The 19,904-nt window shown below is 36.8% G+C and overlaps 1 protein-coding gene across 1 annotated transcript in view; it reads right to left on the reverse strand.

The window, feature by feature from the left end:
• LOC129248648 (uncharacterized) overlaps positions 1-19,904 on the reverse strand; it is a 233,351-nt gene that overhangs the window by 99,785 nt on the left and 113,662 nt on the right. The window contains exons 6-8 of the mRNA XM_054888276.1: positions 4,677-4,808; positions 1,237-1,608; positions 483-809 (exon numbers count right to left, since the gene is read on the reverse strand). Coding sequence (XP_054744251.1) covers positions 483-809; positions 1,237-1,608; positions 4,677-4,808 — 831 coding nt within the window. The remainder of the gene's footprint in view (positions 1-482; positions 810-1,236; positions 1,609-4,676; positions 4,809-19,904) is intronic.

A 19,904-nucleotide genomic window follows, 5' to 3' on the forward strand; every position in this document is an offset into this window, starting at 1 on the left:
TAAAATTTTTAACACAAAAATAAAATTTTTGTACAAAGTAATTTTTTAAAGTGTGTATACTATTTCGTAAAAAATTAAAAAAAAGATTGAAATCTTAAAAATACCTGAAGCTATTTCAATAAACCAAATTTATGACAACATCCATCGCTTGACATGGAATTGCCAATTCATTTTTATTAAAAATTCCCGCTGCTTGCTGGCTAGCAAAATTTCGAAAGATTCAGGAGTGTTGAATGTGTATGAAAGCATTTATATAGAGTTTGATTCTAACTTGTTAAAAGCTTGCAAGCTTCAGCATTGAAATCGCCTCAAACATTTTCATTTTGTGAAAGTAATAGTATTTCGTTTTTGCTTAATTTTCCTTAATTTAATACAAATTTGTGCTTGGAGTCCAATATTTTATCAATAAGTTCGATTACTGTAAGCTTGCAAACTTTCACTACGCGAATACTATAGTTACAAATACAATTAGCGATACTAACTTTCGCAATGCAAATAACCATGTCCTTGAAAGCCGCTCGGGCATAAGCAACGATATGAGCCCGGAAAGTTAATGCATTTGGCATTTGTGCCACACTTGGCCACTCCATTATCCATATTACATTCGTCTACATCAACACAGGCTAAACCGGCACCGGTTATCTTCAGCGCTGTGCCATTGCCGCCATAGATCCCACCGCCACCCAAACTATACTCGCGCTCAAACTCTAGCGTGTAACCCGGCGGACAATGGCACGCAAAACTACCGCCAATATTCACGCATTCGGCACCCAAACCGCATGGATTATTAGTGGAGCATTCGTCGACGTCTATACGTCGAAGATGAATGCGAAATGGCGATGTTATGTTGACACGTTGGTGATGTTGCAATGTGTGCGATGCGGTGTAGTATGGTTGGTGCGGTGGTATGATAATTTAATTTTTTAACCAAATTATTTGATTGTTAAATGCATTTTGCGTGTTATTTTTATTATGGTTTTTATTATAGCGTGTGTAAAACATTTTGAGTTGTGAAGTTGTTGTTTCGTGCCACCGTGAAATACATTTAGGTTTGATTGTTTGTTGTTGTTTGTGATTTGATTGTTTATGCGCGAAAAAGTGCAATTATTAAATTATTTGTTTTTTTTTTCATGAGAGATGCAAATAGAAAGAATAATAAATAATTCCATGTACTTAGTATTGCAACTTTTTATCAAAAAACGAGTTTTTCTTTTTTTTTAACGACGCTTCACTTACCTTCACAACCTTGACTGGGATCGCCCGCATAGCCATCCGGGCAAATACACTTGAAGCTACCATCAGTATTCAGACATTGCGCATTGCGGCCGCATGGTGAACGGGTGCACTCATCGTAGTCCACACAGCCGGTCGCGGAGCGCGCATCACCATTGTATCCCTCCGGGCAGTCGCAGCGATAACCGCCCTCCAGATTCGTACATATAGCACCTGGACTACAGGCGTTCGGTTGTGTGCACTCGTCAATGTCCGTACAGCTGTAGTAGGGGTCGCCGTGGTAGCCATCGGGGCATGCGCAGGTGTAGTTGCCAGGCGTATTAATGCACTGGGCACCAGTGCCGCAGGCAGTAGGGCTTCGGCACTCGTCGAGGTCTGCGGGCGAATGTAAAAATATTATAATTTATGAAGGGCAAGTGGAAAAATTGTAGGAGAATATTTATCGATAAAGATGGATTGAATAATAAATTGAAAGAGTTGAAAGTGAGAATTGAGAATTTATTAAGATCAAATTAAATGTTAAATAATTTAATATTACCTAAAGTAAATCTGGGCAAAATACTAAGAATTTATTTTTAAAAATTTGATATAATAAAATTGGTTTTTTATAATTGTTTTTAATTTAAATTTAAAATGTTTATTACATTATTTTATTTAAATTGTTTTTGTTAAATATATAAATAGAATTTTATCAATACTTTTCGGAGATGCCGAATATTGTTTCTAGAATTTCAAAATGCTATTAGGTTATATTCTGATAATATTTCTTCGATAATGAGTGCTAGAGTTTAGTGTTCCTATTAGCTAATCAAAAAATCTTTTCTAAAATTTTTTCAAAAAAAATTTCTACACTTTTTCTCAAAACTATTTATATAATTGTGCGATTAACCATATAACATTTCTCCCCCGAAATCCGAGATAATAAAATACTTTATTTTATAAAAATACATTTCATCTTATAAAAAAGCCACACCAACTCAAATTTCAAACTTTGAGCAAATTTGTTATACATCCTTCCAATTTCTATAAAAATGTCGCACTTATTATTCAGAATTTTTAGAAAAGTTTTGAATATGCAGTTGTATAGCCTAGAAAAATAATTAAAAGAACAACAAGAATTTTGATGTATTGGGTACGGGCATAAGTTTCCGTCCTTTCTTCGCCAAAGTTACGAATTATTTAAACAATTTAATAATACAATAATACAATAAATAAAAATGAAAAAATGATGTCATGTGAAGTATATGCCATTAAAAACTACAACTTTACTCCATCTTTCAGACAACATGTCTCTGACGAAAAATTCGAGTTCTTTTGACTTGACCCATTCATTGAGCCAGTCTGCGATGCTTTCGTAAGAAATGAGCCGCTCTCCATTAAGGTCTGACTGCATTGATCGGAACAAATGGTAATACGGCGGGTGGGGCGAGATTTCCCAATTCAGTCCTTCTAAACATTTCTGGATTGATTTACCGATTTACCAACGTGTGGCCTGGCGTTGTCATGCAGCAAAATCAGTTTGTTATGTCTACCGTCACATTCCGGCCGCTTTTCTTTGAGAACTCGATTGAAACGCATTAGCTGCAGTCGGTAACGAGCGCCAGTGATGGTGTGATCCCACCAGATGCATAACATAACCTTTGAATTATGATTATTTTTTTTTTCGCTGTCGATAGACCTCGTTCACCTGACAAGCTCCAACATTTTCGACGCTTAGGGTTATCATAATAGTTCAATTTTTCATTGCCAGTGACGATGTAGTTGCTGTCACAATAATTGTTGTATTTGTGTAATGTGAGTATTTTCGAATTTTTTTGGTGCCCCTTCGCGATCTTTATCACACACGTCGAAATTGTCACATTGGAAGCCTCGAAACCACTCTTTAGAAGTCGTATTTGATAGAGCGTGATTATTGTAAATATTGATCAATATACGACACGTTTCCGCTGCACTTTTATTTTAAACGTAATAATGAAGCATGACTTTTGGCAAATGCTGTTTTTTTGGAACGAACGTAGACATTTTTGAAGTCATATAAAAAAGGTTATATACGACTCAAACGTATGTCAACTACTGCGATCGGGACGTCACATATACAACTTCAAACCACCAGTATATTATTAGAGCGAACACAAAACTACTATCAGCAGCGACACTTCCTTTACGAGGGCGGAAACTTATTTCCATACCCAATACTTCAGACTTGATTTTTGCACTAATTTTCTTTAGTTCTGATTTAAAAAATTGAAATTTTGATAAAAAATCGTCGGAATTATGTCAATTTTGTCCAGAGTACCATAATATAGACTTTCCTATAGATAGAATTATATGTGGCCATTCTACCTCCTGTAATAGCGTCTGAAATCACTATATAATCGCGTACAACTAAATGGTTTTTCAATTGGCGCGGGTTGATTTTGGCGCCCTGTGGCAGCCATTTTGTTTCGGTGACATCTGTCGAATCTTTTGTTTATTATTCAGTTGTTTATGCCAAATCCTCATGGCAAGTTACATGATTGAACAGCACGTTCAAATGATAAAACTTTATTATCAAAATGAGTGTTCATTAACGCAAACGTTGCGCGCATTGCGCCCATTTTTCGGTAGACGGGGTGGCCCTTCCAATTTCTTATGGCCCATATTGAACCATATGGGCCTAGACGACATGTGGTTCCAGCAGGACGGCGCTACGTGCCACACAGCAAACGCCATTTTATTCCATTTCAACATCTACCCGCCCTTATTGAAAAACCCTTTACTTTCTCATTGATATATTTACTCTCTAATTGGGCTTAAACAAGCGAACGAAATTCGCGGCTCGTCGGAATTGAGTGCGTACCACAAATTTCTTATTTAATAGCCAAACTAATACGCAACAGAAATACGAAAAAAATTCTTCCGGTAGTCTACCGATCCTACAAAATGTTGTGCGGTGCTTAGTTTGGTTTTTAAATATTTTGAAACAAATAATTATATATATATTAAACTAAATTGCATTTTGCATTAAATATAAACTTATTATGGAAAATAACTATATCTAAATTTTCTACAACTCAAAAAGCGTTCGATCGCGTTTTTAGAGAAAAATGACTCACGAAAATAGAGTAAAAAAATATTAACCTTTCTTCTTAAATCCATTTTAAAATAATGATGATGCCACATGATATATATGAATTTCTATATGACCTTGGATCGAAATCTCCCGTTTCTTTAAGAATACCTCGCAATGCCAAACGAAACAAAAGCTTGCCTACCTGCCTAATGAAAATTTTCGAATCAAATAATAATTAATTGCCAACCAAAAAGTCGATTAAAGGACAGCATCTTACCTTTGATTCCAACCTTTGTTTTTATGACAGACTTACAAATATTTTAGTTAGAAAAAAGCAAAACTTGTTTTAGTTGCGTATCCCAAGCACCAAAGCACCACATTCACGACTTACCTGTGCACAGAACTTCACCATCACCCTCATAGCCGTCCCTACATTTGCAGAGATAGTGCGCTGGCAAATTGCAGCACTCGGCATTCTCGACGCAACGCGCTCTTATTGTAGGATCTTGACATTCGTCTATATCTGTATGAAGAAAAAAAGCGATGTGAAGCAAAATTATTAGCGGATTAGAGCGTAGCTGATTTATTTATGTCGAATATACACATGTATGCATGTATGTACATATGTATGTATGTAAGTTGTGTTAAAGGGATTAGGTATTAAATTTATGCTTGGATGGAGTGATTAATGCTATGAATGTCAAGGTCAAGGTTTTTGTGTGTTCATTTTACATAACAAATAAAGGCGCACATAATCGTCAATTACTTCTTAGACATCGGCGGCCGTTAGTAGTAAAGAAAAAAGCAAAAACATATCCATACAGTATGTACATATGTACGCATTTATGCATACATACAAGTACTTCCGTTACGCATCATTGCGAAAAGCTAAAGACTTAAGCAGAGAACTTGCTTTAGTGGCTGCTTATGAAAGAAAGCCCCTCTCCCCACGTTGTTGATTAGCTTTGTATTACACAGTTTTCATGCATCACTACCATCTAATGCGTATACTGTGCGTTGCACGGGCAATAGTTGCTTTTTTTTCGTATGTTCTGCATGCGTAATTGTTGACACTACTGGCCTGGCCTGTCAGCACATCATTATTTGGCATTGATTATGTCAATTGAAGGTAATTTCTTCTTTTGTTTCTGTTTTCTTTTCTATGTAGTTGTGCGAAATCGCTTGCTCCTTTGACATTTCATTGTCATTTTGTGGCAAGCGCGACAACAGTGTTGCATGCATATGTGCAATGCCAGTGGAGTACAGATTTATGCGCGAGTATAAAATTAAACAATCATGTGACGTGCGGCTGAAGGCCGAGTTGTGGGTTTATATTTAATTTAAAATTAAAGATTTTCTATAATATTTTATGGATTATTTTTGAATTATCAATTTTCAATTTTTGGGACTTCGCAGAATGGATGAAATGGAATAACAAAGATAAAAAAAATATGCCTAAGTTGATTTTCGTAAAGACAAAAAGGGTGGAAATCTTCGTGTATAAAAGGCATTTCAATATTTCCAGCAAATGAGAGTTGAGAGAAAATGTTAGATTTTGGGTTTAAGGAAAATTTATACTCTGCCACGGCACTGCAGTTCTTTACTTTTAGCAAAACTAAGGAGCATGACAGCCCTTCTTTCCTCTCAACTTGCATTTGCTGCGATCTAACAAATAGCAATTAAAGCTAAGTATGCCGTTAAACGTTAGTTTATTAAAAAACTAACCCATTTGATACCAGCAAAGTATTTTGTTCACTTTTGTGAGTATTTGAAGAACGAAAAACAGAGATTAAGAATCTAGCTAACTGATTTCTATACCTGTTATAAGGATGAAAATTTAGTAGACTTGATGCAATATTAACAATAATATGCCATAATAACAACAACATGAGTGGTACTTTTTCGTAAATCTGGCCGGTATAAGTACGAAAGCATCTGCTAAGAATCTAAATATTTGTACTGGCGGGTGGAAAATTATTATCTCACGAAGATTGGCGGTCCACACTACTACTACTACTCGATTTTCTAAAGTTGATTTTCTTCAAACGTTTTAATGCCGTAATAAAAACGCATTGTATACATTTTCAAATTTAATACATATTCTCAGTACTAAAGCAACGTTGAGTAAAAGTAAAGAAAAAGCTGAAGGCAATAGGCCGTAGTGAAAGCTATTAATAACTTTTCTTTCTGATGATAGTTGGGCACTTTCAGTAGTGTTTGGAGTCAAAAACTTAATTACAACCAAACGCTTTATTGAAAAACTGGAACTAAAATGTGATGCTTAACAAATTTAATAAGAAAACAATTTAGCCACAAGCATGTAAATAAGAGACGGCCGCCGTAGCCGAATGGGTTGGTGCGTGAATATCATTCGGATTTTACAGAGAGAACGTAGGTTCGAATCTCGGTGAATCACCAAAATTAAGAAAAAGTTTTTTTCAAATAGCGATCGCCCCTCGGCAGGCAATGGCACACCTACGAGTATTTCTGCCATGAAAAAGCTCCTCATAAAAAACCATTTGCCGTTCGGAGCCGGCTTGAAACTGTAGGTCTCTTCATTTGTGGACCAACATCAAGACGCACACCACAAAAAGGAGGAGGAGCTCGGCCAAACACCCAAAAAGGGTGTACGCGGCAATTATATACATATATATATGTATATATATATATAGAATCTAAAAAGCGTGTATTGTGAAGTCCAAAGAGGATAAACATAATTTTTTAGTCACTTATTTAAATATATTTATATATAACTTCGGATTTCACAATACATGCTTTTTAGATTTTTAAGAATTACAAAAATAAAAGTGTCTTTCAAAAGTGACGCTTAGATACCAGTATGGAATAATTGCTTGACGGTACCTTTTTTTGTCCATTTGCCAAGTAGTTAGATGTGCAATTTTACACGATAGAACACCGCATTAAAAATTTAAGAAGATCTTTAAGAAAAATATAACGCAAAATTTGTGATTTTTTTACGGAAATAAAAAGAAAGTGGTTCTGTGGTCGAGAATAGAAAAAGGACTGGCAGACCAAAACCTGGACATTGTAATGAGAGTACTGCTGTTGTAGGGCAAAGGGTTGCTTAACAGTCTTCAACATTTCTCGACGGTCGCAATAACTAAGTATTCATGAATCGACTGTTTGGCGGATTTTACCTGTAGACGTGCTCATGGTGGGCATTAAATGTCATTGATGTTATTTTTCACGGATAATTGTTGACAGCCGTAATTTGAATACAATTAGTGAAACCTGAAAAAATCTAAATTTCTACGTGTTTCATTCTAAAGCAACCACAAGAGGCGTCTTTTGAAATACCCTTTATGTTTTATGTTTCTGCCTACCAGATACCAGGTGCGCGGCTATATCTGTGCACAAGGGCATTATAATTTTGTGCACATAACGGTAATATCTAACAGCATAAGGGAATCGAGATACCAAATTGAGGACGTCCCATGTCTGTCTGTTCGGCCGTCCGTGCACACCCCCAAGTTTTACACTTATTACTATTTTTCCAAGGTAGTTTGGCATTGAAAATGGGCAAAATTGGTCAACAACCACGCCCACCTGCCATATAATGATAATTTCCAAAAAGCAGAAAACGTGATATCTTTGTTAAAAATGAAGCAAAATATCTCGACACAAGAAAAAAAAATACGCCGCGACTAAATACCACGCCCTCTTCGTAAAACTATCATACACTTGGCTCATATATTGCCCCCATCTCATTACAACATATTTATCATATAATAATATTATTGGAATAGGATAAAAACCACGCACACTGTTTTGCATGTTAAGACTCAAAGACACGTTTAATATTATGCGATATAATTCTGAGCCAGCAAATTAAATTTTAATAAAATTTTTGGTTCATACCGAATTTAGCTTTCCTTACCTATTGGTTTTTTGATATTTTCTGCTTTTTCAAAAAGTTTTCTTCAACTTTTTACTTCTCCTGCCAGCAAATCAGTCGACGGCTTTCCTCTTTAAAAAGCAATGAATATATTACTATTTAACTGTTGTCCTTTCGTTTCTTCGCAGATCATTTACTCGAAAATATGTAGGTACGAAGTTATTAGAATGGCGCTTGCCTAAAAGTCCACTGGAGTTCATAGTTTTGTTGAGCTATCTTTCTACGGCGAGTGGAGTAAGCATTCCTTTTTTCAGTAAACTACATGCATACAATTGATTTTGTGTATTGTTTTTGCCTTTGCTATACAAGGCGAGACATGCATTGAAGTTATGAAAGGCAACAGGAAGCAACTCGAAACGATTTGCCTCCTCGTTTTATTGCCTATTGCCTAGTTGGCTAGTTGGCGATTGTTTCATATGTCTACAACATGTCTACAAAGTGAATGTAGCCGTTTCTTTTTAGTCAATTAGTTACTTTTAACAGTGTGAGTATTTAGCTATTCTTTTTGAATGTGCTTGATATGTTGGCCGTTGTTTGCTGCTATTATGAGCGATGAGTTATAGGCGATTGTGGTTATATCTGTTTTGTGGGTATGACATATTCTATTATGGAACAAACTAATTTGCCTACAGTTACTAGATCAAGTGCATGTATCTCCTCAGAATTGCAGTTTTAATTTAATTTAATAGGATGCAAAAAAGTAATCAATGTATAAATGTTCTCATAGAGATTTCTGCAGCTAACCCAGGGCGAGACCTTTTACAGTTATATTTCGAACACAAAGCGTCCTTCAAAGCTATGGCTATGCTATTGTAAATGCCACGCATACTACTATTTCGACTACAATGCTCCTGCTTCGATCATACTTTGGCTCCTATATATCCATTTTATTTAATATTTCAGAAGCCTTCGCATCAGTGGTATAGCTTTTAATGGTTCCAGAAGTTAAGAGAATTTGCAGCAACTTAAATACTTATATGCCCGCTTATATCCTTACTCATATATTTTACTGAAAATACATGAAAAAAGGAATAAAAAAATTCCTCTCTTTGCTGAGCTCGGAAAAAGCAGCACTCAAGTCGAAATCTATTATTTAGTTCTTTATTCTTTATTTATTTAGTGCTTTATGTAGGCATAAAGATTTGCTTCATGTACACCTCAGTCCCTCCCACTTTCTAACTATGAGTCACAAGTAATTAATTTGATACATTTAGGCCTTAAAACTTACATTCGAATGTAAAGATTAGATTTCTCTAGCGGCATAATAGGAACATGTTGCAAGGAAGGTTGCTATAAAAGAAATTTCGAAGTCATTCGGAAGATCCAACACCGGGACGAGCTATGCCAGAGGTATTTGCTAGTGTTATTATAAATGAGATAATGATTTTATGGCTCGGCAGCCCGACAAGAATTACAGTGAGTCATGCCGAAGAATCAGTTAGGCCCGAGTTAGGCAGGCCTTACTGACGCACGCCTCACTATTACCTTACCAGGCCCACGTTAGGAAAGGCAAAGATTGGCATGCGAGAACAATACCAAATTTGGTTGTGGTCACGAAAATCTGTGGCAGTGTCTCACTTAGGCATAAATTGGAATCCCTAACTGATTTGTAGAAGGGCATCCGGAGTATTATTGAAGTTCGGTTTTTCGAACCTGCGCCTAATGAGCCAGATGTGTGGCGATACCTTTCGGGATTTGGGCCTAGTTTGGCTGCCTTATGAGGCGCAAATTTGGAATGCGGTCTGCCTTATTTGCGCCTAATCATCACCTTACCAAAAGTTCTAGTCGGGAGTATCACACTTGCCACGGAAATTTTCCAAGATTGTATTACTGGTTTCCGGCTCTGACATTCATGAGAATGTCTTGGCCAATAATCACCTTAACGGGCTGTGCGTCACTGAATTACCCACGCAACATCAAATGCAACTCTGACGCCGTCATTTGGTATCGACTAATAAAACTATTGCCGAACTTAGAGCGCCATAAATAGATCATTTAATGGGGTGTTCTAGCCAAAAATCGTCCAAGCTCTTATCAAATCAGCTCACAAATTGGCAATGTAATTGGATATGTACCGAAAACGGTAATTCCTGCATGATTTTCGAATTTCACGTTAAATTATCACTCTCTGGATGTACTCGTATTGGCTTTTCGACAATCAAATGTGACTTTTTTGATATTTTCAAATTAGCTGAACATTATTCATTAGGAAGAGCGACTTTTGACTTCTACTATAGTATATTTTTATTACAATATACATATTTTACCACACATTTCCGGGTTCATAAAAGGAGCGATGAAAATTGTGTATGTGCAAGTAAGTATATCTCATTTATGCTTATGGAAGGTTGAGCAAATAATTTTTTAACTACTGTCTTTCTAAGCGTAAAGCAAAAAATGTATTCTGAACCATCTCTAAACATGTTTCCAAGGCATATATATGTATATAAGCATGTACGAGCATTAATCAAAAATTTTAATAATCAAAATAAGTGTTCCTTGAACTTTAAAAATACTCCTTTTTTAATAAATTACAAAAGCCACTCACCGTACAGTTGGTGTTCTATGCTGCTTCTGTTTTTTATGCCAAACACAAACTGTTTTCTATGCACACCTTCCACTTATTCTACTCATTTTCCATGTCTTTAATTTATGTACCTATTTATGTTTTTTTATTTTCAAATTGAATGGGAGTGAACTTTTACATCTCCAAAGACGCTTTTGCGCTGTTTGCGCTTTCGATCTGCCACAAACAGCGATCAAACTCAAATTTATGACCTCGAAAGAGGCCACTGACGTATCCAAGAGGGAGTAAGAAACAAAGTATTAAAAAAATATTAATTAAATAAAGAGAAAACTTGCTGGTGGTCGGTTGGTAAACGACATTTTTTATGTATGAGGCTAGGTAGCATAAAATTAAAGTTTCACAAAAAGTATAACTAATTATAACTATTTACGAGCCTTTGCAGCAAGAGAGAAGAGCAGGTATCATAGTAAGGAATAGATATACGATTTATATAAAGCAGAGTAAGCTAAGAAGCGAAGTCAAACTTGGAAAAATAGTCTTAAAACCGAGTTTGGTGAAAAAAGTCTGCGGGCGCTTCAAATTAATTATGAGCTGCCAACTTTATGCGGTACTTCGTTTGATGTTTGTATACTCGTACTCATTTCAAACTAATGTTTAATAAATTTTTTTAACATAGCCACAACACTTGTTATAGGGGAACCCGAATATAAAATTTACAAAAACACTTACGTCATGACATGCCCAGAAGTGTTTACGGGGTTTCAAATTTCTTAGGCATATTTTTTATAATTTTCGTGTTCTCTGAATTATTTTCTTCGTTGCCCTTGTATTGCTGCCAGCATGTATGCGGGTATGAAAATTGGTTTATATGTTTATAAATATATGTCTATTAATTTATACAGTGTGTTTATGTCACGTCGTCTTTTGTAGATATTAGTTAGCAGTAATTCATTTCCATTTGTCTTATATAATATAACGAACAGTAGAAGTGGGTAATACTGATGCTTGTAATTTCCAAAGATGAACTCATCAAAAAGAGCAGTCTATTACGTATACACAAACAAACCAAAAATACATACATATGCATATATACCTTCATAGAATTTCATATTAATGTAGGTCTGTGTATGTAAACATTTCAGATATATGGAGTTTTTGGCTTCCGTCTCGCAATTTATTCCGCTGAGAATATTATTTACTGGTCTTGTTGTTATTGCTTTTATGAATCATCATTAAAGCTTTAATTAATATTTAGCACGGATTATTAAAGCCATCGACATAAAGGTGTAACTTAAGTATTATTTAAAGGTGAAATTTCCCCAATTGTTAGTACACTGTATACACCTGATGGACTAATGCAAAAGCTCCCAATGATGGTCGGTGTGCACCAAGGGGCAGCTCTCAGCCCGTTGATTTCTAACATCGTTTTGGACTATCTGATAGTTAAAGTTCAAGACGAACCGCCTTATAGTTTTAATTAATGAAGACCTCGCTTGCTGGAGAGAAAACTGAACACCTGGAATGAAATATTGATAAACAACGGAATGCGCATAAATGTGAAGAAGACCGAATACCTACTGTTTGGCAAAGAGTAAACACACTAACGAGATGCCCCGTGCATTAATGGGAAGCCAACAACAGTAACAATAAGTTTCAAGTACCCAGAATCGATCCTGAGCGAAAATGGAAACAGAGACGAAGATGTGACACACAAAGTTAATGCGGCAAGGTTAAAGTGGCGTAGCCTGACGGGCGTCTTATGTGACAGGAAAATGCCATTTACAATTAAGGGAAAGGTGTAGAAGACTTGCGTGAAACCAGTAATGCTGTGTAGGTCGGAGTGTTGGGCAACGCTAGCAAAGGACAAACAGAAGATGTACGTCACCGAGATGAAAATGCTTCGCTGAGCAACAGACTTCACGCGCGAGGGCAAAGTGAAAAACATTAAGGCACGAGAAGATATGAAAATTGCACCAATCTTGGAGAAAATGAGAGAAGGCAGACTAAGATGGTAGGAACACGTAATTCCTAGAGACGAAGACCCCATTGGCAAACTCGCCATGAACATATAATATGTATCTGTGCCAGCAAGAACTAGACGAATACTACAATCGACCTAGCTAAATATGATACAAAGCGGCATAAGGGATCAATAATTGATGATATGACGACGCTAAACAGAAGAACCTAGTGCATGAGGACAAGGAGAGCCGAGTCTTAAGAGGGATAAGGCAAAGAGAGAGAGAGAAAGAGAGAGAGAGAGCTGTTCATGATGCTAATTCTATTTCTATTGTGACGAGGGAAAACTTGAATCCTGTTGAAGTGAACGTAATGCATCAGTATATATACACATCTATGGTAGCTTCAAGACTCGGACTAAGATTTCTGATTATTCAGCAATGAACAAAGCTTAAGAATGGATGACTGGATGACCGAATGGGCGGAATCATTTTCACAGATCCCAAATTCATCAAATTCATTAATTTCTGAATATTTATTCTTTAAATTACTTACATGCGATTATCTGTAAAGCTAAGTTTCTTTGTTTCTGTGATTTATCATTTTATAATTTCTCAATCGCCTATTACATTTTTTCGCATTATTAATAATTGTTGCACCCTATTTTCGCGCTCTGCTACCGCCTGATTTTGACTAAAAGCATTAATTCACGAAATTTTTCACCTCGCTCAGTAACCATTACAATTCTCGCTCGTTCGGCGTGTCCTCATTAGTGGCACCTTAATTAAATGAACCGCGTAAATTTGCACTCTTAAATGAGCGATGAAGTTAAAAGCTGGGGCAAAAATACAATACCTACGTATGTACTTACGTAGTATGCGGGTACATACTCGTATGTAGGTATGTGTGTGAACATACATTTCGATGTACATATAAAAACATATTACTTAGGCATTGCTTTTTTTTTATTGGCATACATACCTACCCACTATGCATTTATACAAACAATGTAAGTTGCATAGCGCGCTAATGAGTCAATAATAGTGTTAATTAGGCGTGTCAATTTCGGAGGGCTTCCGTAGCGGTATATTTAATATCCGTTCGTGGATTACCAGAAATAGATCGAAATGATTCGAAATCCGCCTTTCATTTAATAGCTTTCGGCAGGCTAAAATGATCACAAACACTATTTGCCTTTCTGGGCCAGTAATAAAAATATCAGCTAAGAAAAGGCTACAGAAATTAGAAAAAATAAGAGTAACGCAGTTTGATACGACAAAAGTATAGTAAGTATACTGATACTTTCCTGAAAAGAAGTGGTAAGAATAGTGCTTTCGGGAAATTTAGCAAAGTAATTGCCAGAGTAGTAACAATTTTCGACAGCAAATAAAAAGTACTATGTCTCCATACCTCTTGTGATCAAATTGCTACTGTTGATATTGCTACACATTTCTTTTATTTTTCATTTAAAAATTTAGCAAAGAAAAACCCGTATGTAGAGTAGGGGCTGCAGGGGTTATGTGAGAAAATTTGTATGTATAAAATCGATTCATCTCATTGCTCATAATTGTAAGTATTCGTACTTCATTTGGCATAGATGTGTGTAAACATTAGCTTGAACTAAGCTTTTTTATGCACTTTTCTTAACCCGTACGTGCCTTTCATCTCGTCATTTTCGTGGAACATTTTAACAGTCCAATTACTTGAGAACTTGTCCAAAATGCCATTCTAAGTAGGAGCTGGTGGTTAAAATTTACTGTAAAAAATTCCTGTACTGTGGAAGTCTGAAGACAGAAGCTTAAGTTGAGGCTGTTTTATGTGACATATTTTCGAAAAATTGTACTTTAGGTCAAAATGTAAAACTTTAACCTTGGTGAAAAGAAGCTTGATCCTCTGGGCAGTGATGTTTTGAGCAAAGTTGCTTTGAGAGACTGCCAGACTATTTAAGTCGTATTTTTGAAATTGATTGCCGAAATATTGAAAAGAAATTTCTGAAATTACTTTTCTGAAAGCAAAATGAGTTGGAGACGTACTTTGCTTGGCATATCTAACTAGACCATTACATTTTGCTTACAATTCTGTAGAGGTACAAAAAAAAAATGATTGTGGAAAATATTTTGAAAATAATTTATTTGAGAACTTGCGATAAGTGTGGATATACTTTATATCATGCATAAGTATTTTTCATAAAGTTGCTATAAAGTTAATGATTTTATTTTTAATTATCATCCATATTTTTTGTGTATTTTGCTCTTGTGAATTTGTTTCACTTTATTGCTTTGATGTATTTACTCAAAGCGCTTCACTTAATGATATGCAAAATTAGAAAAATAAATATATATGTACATTCTAAGCGTGTGCGAATGTATGTGTGTTGTTTGTGCGTACCAGCTGTGCTGGAGCTTATCAGTAGCGCGCGATCGCTCCGAAAAGGGCACAAACAAAAAACCGAACTGTTGCTAAAGCCAAGCGAGCTTAGTAGCAAAATAAAAGTGTAAAAAATTATTTGCACAGAATACTTAATGTAATATGCTGCTGCTAGATGTAGTCATAATCATATTTTTTTTATTGTTTTAAATTGAAGCATTTAATTTCTTCGTTTTTTTTTAATTTAAACGCCAGTGAGTGAGTGATACTTTATGAAAAACCTAAATACCCAGTTACGTGCATGAATTTGCAGAAGCGGCATGTGCGACACACACACGCCCACGTATGTGTTGACGAATTTAAAAAGTTGTTTCGCCGCTAATCTAGCCCAGTAAGCTCACTAACTTCAACTGCAACTTCAATTGCATACAAGACCTTTGCATGCTATGTTGCAACTTTACCTGTACACCCACGAAGTTCACTGCACTTACAGTTTTTTTTCCTAAATATCTACTTGAGAAATGACACGATCCGCAGTACTTTGCGAGTAAATCAAAATTCAAATTAATTGTCACTTTAAAGCATCACTAATGGCGATGCACATTGCACATGCAAACTACGTATGTACGTAAGTGTGAGTGTGTGTAGAAGTGCTAAAGTTTTCCCCCAAAAAGGTAAAGGAAGTGTTGCATTTGTTGTGTTTGTTGTTGATTTTTATTTGCAAACATTTCATTTACTATTCAAAACTATGCACCAACATCCAGTTAACAGTCTGCCACTGGCATGCTTTGGAAGTGATAATCGTGATGCTCGTTTGAAAGTGTTGTTGTTTTTTGCTTGTAACATTTTTGAGGAACGTGACGGGACAGCTCAACTCAGGTTGGAATAACACAAGTATACGTGGCACTATAACAGAAATCTAGCAAAAACAGCAAAAACTCAAGTTTGTCCTCCTTTGACTGTTATAGTATTTTGTCTGTCTTCCGAATTGACTGGCTTCCCTTTAACCTTTGCTTTCACATTTAATGTGCGCAGCCTCAGCCAGCACAACCAGCACAACAACTTCGCCATCACAGGGTTGCATTATGTTAATGAGTTGTTTGTCATCATTGTTTGCTGGCTTTTTATGGTTGCTAATATTGCAGCGGCAGCATTGACAGTCATCAGCGCGGATTGTTTGCCAACTTTTACTGTCATAACCTTGTGGACTCACGGCCTGCCGGTCTAAGCCACTTTGCCTTCACTTGGGTTGTTGAATGTATGGAAAATTGCTGCTAACTTTCCTTATTTTTATTCTTGTTTTTTGTTTGGGAGAAATGTTGTTATTGCTTCATTTTATTGCTATATTTGTTTGGCATAAATACTCAATGTTAATATTTTGACTACAATTCGGAATAAATGTATGTTGTCTCTTCTGCTTTTTATGCCTGCTTGCGGTCGTTAAGTTTGGTTTGAGTTGAAGGTTGTGAAGAGCTTATGTTTCCTCGCTTTTCATATATCTGTTTTTTGACAATTTTTTATTCATACTTCTACTCCGATTATTTACTTTCTACTGTAGTATACAGGCTTATATCTAACGGTATAAGTACATATATAAATGCCTAAACAAACACATACACGACAAGCAGGAAAATCCGTTCTTACGAGGGATTCGAAACTGTGCCCAGTTGGTTTGCCTGCTTTTATAATGGCTTAAATTCAAATTAAATTCTCGTTGACGATGGCGAGTATCGTAGGCGATGGAACATTGAGCTTTACGACGGCATAGACGTAGTGCAGGGAATAAAGATCCAGCGGATAAAGACGATCCGACTCTGGAAGTATTCGATGCGGTACCAGCTGGTGGTGGCAGAGGAAGAGGAAGGCCTCCTCTGCGTTGGAAAGATCTGGTGGAGAAGTAGTTGGCTTCACTTGGTGTGTCCAATTGGCGCCGGTTAGCTTGAGCGAGATACGACTTGCGCACTTTGTAAAATTCAGCCGAAATTGAAAGATCAGAGCAAAAGCAAAATTTGGGCAAGACCTTTAACTGAATGCAAATAAAACGGAGGTGGAAAACGCAAGGCTCTATTGGGAACACTAAAACAAATCTGTGCAAGTGGATCGCGATAATCAATAAAACTACAGCGACAATCATATACAAGCGATTTCAAATCGGTAAGTTATCGTTATAAACATAGCCAGTAAGGGTTCTAAAAAACGAAGCAGCTGAAGAGCAAATCCAAGAATTTTATGTTTTACTCTTTTGTTTCTATTAGCTTGGTAACTATAAATTGGATTCCATTTTACAGAAGAGTAGTCAAGTTTTGAATGAACCAGTCCATTATGGAGTATTTTCCTAGTAAAGGGATTCTTATAACTTTTCCCATTTCTGCACAGAAGTTCTTAGTTATTATAAGCTTTCGGAATTGGATAACAAAAACAAATAATGAACTCAGAGTTAAACACAAAACCCATATCCAAAAAGTCTGTGAGTCGAATTGAAATTTCTGGAACACATAACAGCATTTTATTTCAAATTATTTTTACGACTAAACGGATAGAAGGTAATCTCAGAACATGACGGCTGTTGAGGTGGAAGCCACTGACGGAGTCAGAATAACACTTACCTCTATATACATGGCACATGATAGATCAGCATCGCCTGAAGAGGCCCGTAAACTTGTGCAGGAAAACCCAAACAAAACCCTGCTTCTCGGACGCGATGCCAGTGCGAGGCACGCTTTATGAGGAAGCTCCGAAACAAACGACCCAGATATGTAACAGGGGTAACACTCCCACTTTCACATTTCTTAGTACGGAGTACTTCAGGGGATGTAACTGATCGATGTTACTCTATTGTCTGAAAACAGCTCAGCAAAGTTAGAAAATTGGAGGGTCTCTAATAAAAGGTCTTTTTCGGATCACAGCGGGATCTTCTACGATCTGGATCTTAATGCTGATCCGCCCTTACCGTATAGAAATGCGCTAAGAACCAACTTGAAGAGGTTCAGAAACGTAGTAAATAATAGGATAGGAGAGATTCCCATCCACCAAATCACTCTCACCGAAAACCTTGAGAGTAGGGTCACAACACTGCAGAAGGTATTTAATAGGACCTACAAAACGTCTCCCATAAAATTTAGCAAAAAATCACACCCTCGTTGGTAAAGCAGTGAGCTCTTAAAACTAAGGGAAAGTCTAAATCAACGCTTAACCTCAGCTACTCGACAGGAAATTGGGAGTTGTATAGAGAGATTCGGAGACAGTACATGAAGGCAATTAGGGCCACCAAGAAAGAGAGCTGAAGGAAATATTGTTCGTCAATCGAAACCAACAGGGATTCTGCTAGGCTTAGCCGTGTTCATTCAATGGCTTCGTGGGTCAAGAAGCCTGATGGTACTTGGACTGCTACGACAGAAGAATCGTTAGAACTTCTGAGGTAATCCGAACAATAAAAGTCTCTCTAGAGAACAAACATTACACCATGGCGGCATTCTTGGATATAGAAGGCGCGCTTAAAAATGTTAGTACAGATGCCATCCAACGGGCATTGATAGACTGAGAGGTGGACAATTGCATCAGTAATTGGGTCATCTCTATGCTAGAAACCAGGATCATCAAAGCTAATATGGGTAATATCAGCGTTGGTTATACGTTATTAGCAAAGTCTTAACAAAATTTAGTAGAGGTGGGGTAAAAGCGGTGGCGTACGCTGATGATGTGGTGTTAATGACGCCAAAGGGCGTTAGGCGAGCTTAACCGGTAGGCCACAGGCTGTGGCCTAAGTTTAAACCCGCGTAAAACAGAACTTATGCTTTTCACCCCCAGATATAAGGTACCAAATTTTACCCTACCAAATATTAACGGACAAACTCTCTCACTATCACCCAGCGGAAAGTACTTAGGGGTAATTCTGGACTCCAAATGGAAATTAAATGTCGAAGAACGGGTAGGCAGAAATTGTTTTATATGCCTGTAAACGTATGCTTGGAAAAAGACGGGGTCTTCCACCTAAGCATATATTATGGCTGTATAAGGCGGTTATATGACGTATTTAATTGTATGGTGCAGTAGTTTGGTGGAAAACTTTAGAGAGAGAGTACAATACCAAATTACTCAGCAGACTACAAAGATCAGCCTGTGCAATAACGGTCGATGCAATCAGATCATGTCCTAGAGAGGCTCTCAATGTACTAACACTCGTTATTCCAATAGACCTACATACTCGTATAAAGGAGACGGCAACCATGAGTGCATTTAGGTTAAATGAAGCGGGTCGCTGGATGGAAAAAGCTTATAGTCATGCCAGTCTATTATTACGACGAACTCAGTTAATATCGGTGAGATCTGACTACATCGTGCCGACGATAGCATTCAATAGGAATTTTGCCACTCTCTTTCTATCTAACGAGAAATGAAATAATGGATTCTGACTAAACAAATATTGTGGTGTTGGAGCTGGTATATATTCTCACAGACTTAAAATTGAGAATTCTGTGAGTCTCCTTAATACCAGCAGTGTCTTCCAGGCGGAAGTACTGGCCATTGGGGAAGCCTATAGGCTACTAATCAAAGATTTCTCTTTGGCTCCTACAACCTCTAAGCTGGTGCAACAAAGTAGGAATAGCTTCACCACGTTGAGTAAAAACCATAAAGTTACCTTAATCTGGGTCCCGAGACATCGGAACATTAAACGTAAAGCGAAAGCAGATGAACTGGCAAGAGGGTGATCTGCCATGAATAACGCTCTTGCAGAATCGGTATTCACCCCATTAGGTGCAGTCAGGAGTACAATTTCCCAAAAATACCTTCGAATCGCGGATTGTTTTCCACCTACAACCAGACGAAATGCAAAATTAGCAGAACGTTAT

The sequence above is a fragment of the Anastrepha obliqua genome, chromosome 5, assembly GCF_027943255.1.
Source record: "Anastrepha obliqua isolate idAnaObli1 chromosome 5, idAnaObli1_1.0, whole genome shotgun sequence".
Taxonomy (NCBI): Eukaryota; Metazoa; Arthropoda; class Insecta; order Diptera; family Tephritidae; genus Anastrepha; species Anastrepha obliqua.